This window comes from Tinamus guttatus, unplaced genomic scaffold, assembly GCF_059628265.1.
Source record: "Tinamus guttatus ecotype Peru unplaced genomic scaffold, ASM5962826v1 Tinamus_guttatus_pri_ptg000339l, whole genome shotgun sequence".
Lineage (NCBI taxonomy): Eukaryota > Metazoa > Chordata > Aves > Tinamiformes > Tinamidae > Tinamus > Tinamus guttatus.
Genome location: NW_028288873.1, coordinates 345,084 through 352,869, shown reverse-complemented (window position 1 = coordinate 352,869; position 7,786 = coordinate 345,084). Strand labels below are relative to the sequence as shown.

Below are 7,786 nucleotides of genomic sequence, written 5' to 3'. Positions count from 1 at the left end.
GCTGGCCCTGGGGCATGGTGACACACTGGGGAGCCGCTAGGGACATACCGTGACACATTGGGCTGGCCCCGGGGTTGTGCTGGGACACATTGGGCTGGCCTTGGGGACACGCTAGGACACACTGGGAGACTGGGCAGGTCAAAGGAATACACCGAGACACAGTGGGATGGCCCTGGGACACATTGGGCAGGTCATAGGGACATGCTGGGCAGCCTTGGGGCACACTGGGGAGGCCATGGGAGATGCTAAGGACACAGTCACTTGGGGACATATATATATATGTATATGTATATGAATGTACATATATATATACACCCCCCCACCCCCATCCCTGGTGTGGGTATATAAAATACACATATATATTCCCAGATGCTCCGCTGTCCCACCACCACCAAACCCACAGCCTTTCTCCCAAGTTTATTTCCAGGGATGCACAGGGCCGAGCAGGAGCGGGAAGCAGCCGGGCCGGGCCGGAGGCCGCGGGCGCCGCTCCGCGCGTCACCACATGTGCCGGTAGGGAAAGGCCACCTCCACGCACAGCACGGCCAGCAGGTCGGAGCAGTTGCGCCGCTGGGCTCCGGAGAGGCCGCCGAGGAAGCCGTGGTCGCCCAGCGGCGCCGCCAGCCCCTGCGCCGCGCCGCCGCGTCGCCAGCCGTGGCAGTGGCGCCCGCCGCGGGCGCCGGCGCCGCGCCAGGCCAGCCGCAGGGGCCTGCGGACACAGCACGGCGTCCCGGCAGCGCCCCGGCAGCGGGGGACGCGCGCCGGGGCGCAGGGGACGCGCCGCGGTCGCTCGCTCACCACAGCGGGTCGCTGAGCACGTCGCGCCCGTCGAAGGTGTAGATGGGCACGCGGCGGGCGCCGGCGCTGGCGGCGTCCAGGAGGGAGCTCCAGCTCTTGGCCACCAGCTGCCCCTGCAAGGGGGTGACGGGGGGACTTGGGGTCCCCCATGGATCCGTCCCCGAGGAGGCGACAAGGGTCCCAGGGGTCCCAGCTGCCCCGTGGATCTGTCCCCAAGGACATGATGGGAGTCTGCGGGTCCTAGGTCCCCATGGGTTTGTCCTCAAGGAGTTGATGGGGAGCCCGAGGGTCCCTGGTCCCCCATGGATCCATCCTCAAGCGGGTGACAGGGATCTTGGGGGTGCTGGTTACTCCATGGATCCATCCCGAGGAGGTGATGGGAGGGTAGGGGTCCTGAGTGCCCCAGGGATCCAGCCCCAAGGTGGTCCCAGGGGTCCTGGGTCTCCTATGGATCCAGCCCCAAGGTGGTGATGGGGGTCCCAGACCCCCCACGGATCCATCCCAAAAGAGGTGACAAGGTATCCTGTGGATTCCAGGTGCCCCAGGGATCTAGTCCCAGCCCCGGGGTGGTTGCTGCCCCCTTCCACAGGAGGTGGGAAGCAGAGGGAATTGCCAGCATAATCCTGGCAATAAAGACACCTGGGCAAGCTGGATCCGGATGCTTGGGAAGGGAAGGGGATGAGGGTTGCTGGTGTGGAGCCAGCAATGAGCCGGGACGGAGAAGGGAAAGTGGAGCCCGCGCAGCTGTGCGAGCTCTGGCACGGAAAATGCTCGGGATGGAAAGTGGAATGGGAAAGGGGAGCGCGGGGGCACCTGCCTTCAGGTTGACGACGGGGAGCGCGCGGTCCGTGCGCTTGACGATGGAGGCCAGGTCCTGGGTGGGAGCCGCGAGCAGCGCGCGGAAGGTGCCGTAGAGCCGGGCCTCCTGCGACTGCCGGTAGCACTGCAGGTCGGCGCCGCGGAGGCCGCTCATGTCCCCGGAGAGCGGCGCGTTGAGCGCGGCCAGGCGGAGCTGCGGGCGGCGCGACACGGGTACCCCCGTGCACCCCGGCCCGGGCTCCGCGCCGGCAGCCCGGAGCAAAGCCCTGCCCGGGCCGCAGGGCTTCCTCCGGGCATTCCCAGCGGGATGCGGAGCAGGTTTCCTGGCTGGAAAGCCAGGCCTTTTCTCCTGGCAGGGCGCAGCAACCCACATCCCCACTCCCAAGGCTGGGAAGGGGCTGGGAAGCGGGGCAGCTCTTACGGAAGGGATCCTGGGGGCCACAGTGGTTGGCAGCGTCTGCGGAGGCCTTGTGCCCTTGTCCCCGTGCGCCTGCAGGGAGGAGACTCTCGTGCTGGACGCTGCTCCCTGGCAGCTCCTCCGGCATCCCTCCCTGTGGAGCATCCCTCCTTGTGCAGCTTCCCTCCTTGCGGAGCATCCCTCCCTGTGGAGCATCCCTCCTTGCGGAGCATCCCTACCAGCAGAGCATCCCTCCCTGTGTAGCATCTCTCCCCATAGAGCATCCCCATCCATGGAGCATCCTTCTCCATGGAGCATCCCCATCCATGGAGCATCCTTCTCCATGGAGCATCCCTCCCTGTGTAGCATCCCTCCCCATAGAGCATCCCCATCCATGGAGCATCCTTCTCCATGGAGCATCCCCATCCATGAAGCATCCCTCTCCACGGAGCATCCCTCCCTGTGTAGCGTCCCTCCCCATGGAGCATCCTTCTCCATAGAGCATCCCTCTCCATGGAGCATCCCCATCCATGGAGCATCCCTCTCCATGGAGCGCCCCCATCCATGGAACATCCCCATCCATGAAGCATCCCTCTCCATGGAGCATTCCTCCCAGCGGAATCCATGGAGCATCCCTCCCTGCGTGGCCTGGCGCTCACCAGCTCTTCCGTCCGCACCGTGGCCGGCAGTGGGGGTCCCGCACTGGGACCTTCGCTCTGCACCCGCTTGGCCTCCTGCGCAGGAGAGGAGGACGGTCCCTCTGGCACCGTCCCCGCAGCGAGCGGAGGGCCAGGACATCCCGGGGAGCCCGCGGCTCCCAGGAGCGCAGCCGCCCGCCCGCTCACCTGGAAGTGCGCGGGAGACGCCGAGGGGTCGTCGCCGGCGAAGAGCGACTCGGAATCCGCCAGCTGCTCAGACAAGAAGCCCGCGGGGCCGCTCAGCGCGGGGCCGGACGGGCCATCCCGGGGGATGCTCCGGGCCGCGCAGTACCAGGAGGCGGCTCCAGCCGCGCGGCGTCCGCAGGAAGGCGCTGCTGCCCTCGCGCACGTAGACCAGGCTGCCCTCGGGCACCGCGGCGCCCGCCGCCACCATCAGCTCCTTGGAGCCGAACACCCACGTCTGGCGCTGAGCGAGCGTGGAAGAGCCGTGAGCAGCCCGATCCATCCCGATCCATCCCAGTCCTGTCCCATGTGGGGCTGCCGGACACCCCCGCTGCCCTGAGCACCCACCCGCAGATCCACACGGGCGTCCGGCAGCTCCGTCCGGGAAGCGTCGGTGTCTGCAGAGTGGAGGGGGGTCACCGCGCAGCCCAGCGTGTGGGGAGATCCCGTGGGAGCCGGTCCCATGGGAATGTGGTGTGGGTGTTCCCAGGAGGCAGGATCCCACTCGGAACACTGGGAAATGCCCTTACCTGCTGGCCAGGCTGTGTCGGCGCCTGCCTGTGAGAGCAAACGGGGTCTGTTACTGCTGCACTGGCCCCGGGAGCGGGATGCACCGTGCATGGAGCAGGATACGCCATGCACAGAACGGGATGCACTGTGCATGGAGCAGGATGCACCATGCACAGAGTGGGATGCACCATGCATGGAGCAGGATGCACCATGCATAGAGTGGGATGCACCATGCATAGAGGGGGATGCACCATGCACGGAGTGGGATGCACCATGCACAGAGCGGGATGCACCGTGCATGGAGCAGGATGCACCATGCATAGAGCGCGATGCACTGTGCACGGAGCAGGATGCACCGTGCATGGAGCAGGATGCACCATGCATAGAGCGGGATGCACGTTGCATAGAGTGGGATGCACCGTGCATAGAGCGGGATGCACCATGCACAGAGCGGGATGCACCATGCACAGAGCGGGATGCACGTTGCATAGAGCAGGATGCACCATGCATAGAGCGGATGCACTGTGCATGGAGTGGGATGCACCATGCACGGAGCAGGATGCACCATGCACAGAGCGGGATGCACCATGCACGGAGCAGGCATGGCACGGCTGTGGGCATCCGAGGCTCCCGCTTACCGGCTGCTTGCAGGGTTGCTGGGTGCGCACGGGGTAGACCCTCTGCAAACCGAAACAGGGGGGATGTTGCGGGGTGCCCCTCGCACCATGCATGCTCACACACATGCGTGCAAGCACAACCACACGCATGAGCACCAACCTCCCTGCGCTTACATTGAGGTAGAGCAGACCTGGTGCTCCGGGCGGGCCAGGGGGGCCAGGAGGGCCAGGATTGCCGGGGGGACCCCGAGGACCCTGTGGTAAAGAGGGTGCAGAGATGGGATCTTTGGGAGCTGCGTCTGCAAGACCCCACGGGTGGCACCCGCGGGCCCCGGTCCTCGCCCCCGGTCCCGGTTTGGCTGGCAGCGTGAGCTCACGTGCGGGATGAGCGTGCCGTAGAGCTCGGTCTCTTTGCCGTTCTGCGGGAAGAGCGAGAGGATGGAGGCCGCCCCCACAGCGGCCCTGCCAGCTCCGTCTATCCCCCCGCCGCCCGCGGAGCCCATCCCGGCGCTCCGGGACTCACCGGCGGGATCTGCAGGGGCACCCAGGAGCCGCCCGGGCCGCCCGCGCCGGTGAAGGGGAGGTGGTGGCCGGGCTTGCAGCCGTGCTCTCCGTGCTCCCCGTAGCAGCAGCCCTGGGAGGGAGGCGGGATGAGGAGCGGGCGCCCCAGCCCCGGCCAGGGAGTCTGCCTGAGCTCACAAGTGAGATGAGCTGGGCCAGACTCAGGCAGACCCCCCCTTCCTCCCCAGGGCTTTGGTGGGAAGGCGCAGGGCGGTCCCTGCTACAAACCCGCTCTCCGGGATCTCCTTTTTCTCCCTGGAAGGGAAGCAGAGGGGCCGTGAGCCCCCGGCATGGGGGGGTCCGGGCAGCGCGGCCCCCGCTCCTGCCTCACCTTGGGCCCCGGCGGCCCCGCTGCTCCGTGCGGCCCGGCCCGGCGCGGGTCGCACTGAGGAAGAGGAGGGACGGGCTGGAGCGGCGCCGGGAAGGGGGCGGCCGCCCCGCCGGGCGCCTCCGGGCAGCCGCGTCCCCTTGGGGGGTCACTCACCCTGGAGTCGCCCGGTGGTCCCGGCGGCCCCGCAGGGCCCGGCATGCCGGGGGCGCCCGTGTCGCCGGTCCGCCCGGGGTTGCCCGGCATTCCCGGCAGTCCGTGCTCGCCCTTCTCGCCCTGCCAGGCACAGTGAGGGGCTCAGTGCCCGCGGCCCCCCCGGCCCTACAGGGATGGGATTGGGGGCCCAGGTGTCCTTGGATGGGTTCCTAGCCCTGCTCCGGTCCCCCTTACCTTCAGCCCGGGGAATCCGGGCTCCCCTCGCAGTCCTGGTTTGCCGGGGAGCGACGGGGGTCCCACAGGCCCGGGGGGTCCTTCATGCCCGGGCATCCCGGGGGGGCCTTGGGGGCCTGGCAATCCTGGCGCTCCGGGGGGCCCGTCCGGTCCAGCCGAGCCCGGAGCACCCGGAGGCCCCTCGGACCCTGGGAAGCCGGGCGGCCCCAGCGCCCCGGGGGAGCCGGGGGGTCCAGGCTGGCCCTCCCGCCCGGGCAGCCCGGGGGGCCCTTCGTGCCCAGGGTATCCAGGGGGGCCGGGCGGGCCGGGCTTCCCGGGGGCTCCGGGGGGTCCTGCCTTCCTCCCAGTGCTGGATGCTCCCAGCTGCTCCCAGGAAGGAAGGGGAGGGGAGGGAAGCAGATGGTGAGGGGACAGATCCACCGGCATCACCCGCCGGCACCGGCATCACTCCAGCTCTGGCATCGCATTCCAGCCCTCACCTCCTTGTCCGAGCCCTCGGCAGGGCCGGCTGCTCCTGGGGGGCTCCTGGCTCCTGGAGCTCCCGGGGTTCCCGGGATTCCCGGGGGTCCCGGTGGCCCGGGGGGGCCCCGTGGCCCCTGGGGCCCTGGCGGGCCTGGGTGTCCCGTCTTCCCTCTCTCCCCAGAAAATCCCGGCTGGCCTCTTTCCCCTGGAGCCCCTCGCTCGCCCTTCTCTCCCTGTTGGGAAAAGCCAGAGCCCAGTGCGCACCGGCATCGCGCCCCGGCAGGGAATGCCCAAGGAGCTGGAATTTCCCCGGGCAGGTCCTGGAGCGGGGGCAGTACCTTGGTGCCGGGGGGGCCGGGGGGGCCCGGCCGCGCGGGGCAGACGCACTGGGAGCCGTTCTGCAAAGGGGGGTGTGAGGGGTGCGGGGGGCCCGGCCGGGTGCCGCACGGTCCCCCCCGCCTCGCTCACCTGGGCAGCCGCGGTGGCACCGGGGGCCAGGGGGCCCCGCCGGGGCAGCCCCTTTGCCTGCGGAGGAGCCGGGATGAGCACCGGGACGGTGCGGAGCTCTGCCTGTCCTTGGCCTCATCCGGGGCCCATCCCCATTCCCATTCCCATCCTCATTCCCATCCCGTCTCTGTCCCCATCCCCACCCCTGTCTCATCTCTATCCCTGTCCCCATCCTTGTTCCCATCCCATCTTTGTCCCCATCCCCATCCTCATTCCCATTCCATCCCTGTCGCTGTCCCCATCCCCATCCTCATTCCCATTCCATCCCTGTCTGTCCCCATCCCTGTCTCATCTCCATCTACGTCTCCATCCCCATCCCGTCCCCGTCCCCATTCCCATCCCGTCCCTGTCCCTGGTGGGTCCCGCTCCCGCTGCCACCTGGATCTGCAGGAACTCCTCCTGGTCCGCGCTGCCCTCAAAGATCTCCGGAGCGGCCGTGCTCTGCTGGGGCTGTGACAGACGGGAGGGGACAGTGGCCGTCAGGGGACAGTGGCCGTGGCCACCGCAGCCCCCACAGTTCCTGTTCCACGAGGGCGGAGGAGTTGCTGCCTCTCCCGTAGCCCAATGGGGGTTTCCAGAGGGGCCGGGAGAGCAGGGAAGCACCGGAGCATTCCCCGTGGAGCCGGGGGCACCTGGGCGCGCAGCGAGGCCCGTCCGGGCGCCTTGGCGGCCGCCTTGGCGAGCGGCTCCCGTTTCCTGGAGTTGGTGGCCAGGGGGGGCTTGTTCAGCAGCACCTTCCGCGAGGGCTCCGCACCGCCGGCATCGGCGCCTGCAAGAGCCGAGGGCGGCGGGCTCGGAGGCGGCCGGGCCGCGCACCCGGAGCCGGCATCTTCCCCATCCCCGGGCACCTACCTGCCCCCCGTGCCCGTGCGGGCAGCGTGGGGGCCTCCGCCGTGGGCTCCTCGTCGTCCAGGCCGTAGAACCACTGGGCCGCTGCGGGCGGCGGGCGGGCAGCCAGTGCCCAGAGCACGCACAGGGTGCGCAGCAGGGTGCAGCCGGGGGACACGGTGCCGCGGCCGGGGGACATGGTGCCGCGCGGGCCCCGCCGCCGGCCCCGGCGGTTATCACGGCGGCCCCCGACACGCCTCCGCGCCCGCCCCGCGGGACGCATCCGGAGGGGGCTGAGCCGGGCGCCGCGTCCCAAGGGAGCCGGGGGAGGAGATGGCACTGGAGCAGGGGCGGAAAGCCCCGTGCAGGGCATGGGGATGGGGACGGGGAGCAGGGGGCACTGGCTGGGCTGCACGGGGGTCACGCTGCAGCCTGCGGCATGTGCAGTCCCCGTGGGTGCAGGTTTTGCACCCTGCGATGGGTGCAGCCCCCATGGGTGCAGGCTTTGCACCCTGCAGTTGGTGCAATCACCACAGGGGCAATACCTGCACCCTATGGTGGGTGCAGCAACCTTGGGTGCAGCTATTGCACCTGCAGCGGGTGCAGTTGTGGCAGGGAGGGCTCTGGCCCCTGCACCCTGGTTTGAGGGGAATTAGGCTCTCCCCAGCTCCAGGGAGTCCCGCAGAGC

At 69.3% G+C, this 7,786-nt stretch overlaps 1 protein-coding gene across 1 annotated transcript; it reads right to left on the bottom strand.

The window, feature by feature from the left end:
* Positions 1–498: 498 nt before the first annotated feature.
* On the bottom strand, positions 499–7,297 carry LOC148593731 (uncharacterized). The gene is made up of 23 exons (XM_088529707.1): positions 7,123–7,297; positions 6,903–7,039; positions 6,649–6,720; positions 6,232–6,288; positions 6,102–6,161; positions 5,781–5,996; positions 5,302–5,664; positions 5,068–5,187; positions 4,915–4,968; positions 4,812–4,838; positions 4,546–4,656; positions 4,400–4,441; positions 4,197–4,277; positions 4,044–4,085; positions 3,426–3,453; positions 3,244–3,293; positions 3,005–3,139; positions 2,860–2,922; positions 2,674–2,748; positions 2,039–2,107; positions 1,616–1,810; positions 799–911; positions 499–709 (listed from the first exon to the last, which is right to left on the bottom strand). The coding sequence occupies exons 1-23, from the start codon at positions 7,295–7,297 to the stop codon at positions 499–501; spliced, it is 2,496 nt and encodes an 831-aa protein (XP_088385833.1).
* Between the last annotated feature and the right edge of the window lie 489 nt (positions 7,298–7,786).

Coding starts and splice junctions, on each gene's coding strand:
- LOC148593731 (XM_088529707.1), bottom strand. CDS start 7,297: ATGTCCCCCGGCCGCGGCACCGTGTCCCCCGGCTGCACCCTGCTGCGC. Junction 5,188..5,301: donor CCGGATTCCCCGGGCTGAAG/GTAAGGGGGACC, acceptor TGTGCCTGGCAG/GGCGAGAAGGGCGAGCACGG. Junction 912..1,615: donor TCCCCGTCGTCAACCTGAAG/GCAGGTGCCCCC, acceptor ACCCCCTTGCAG/GGGCAGCTGGTGGCCAAGAG.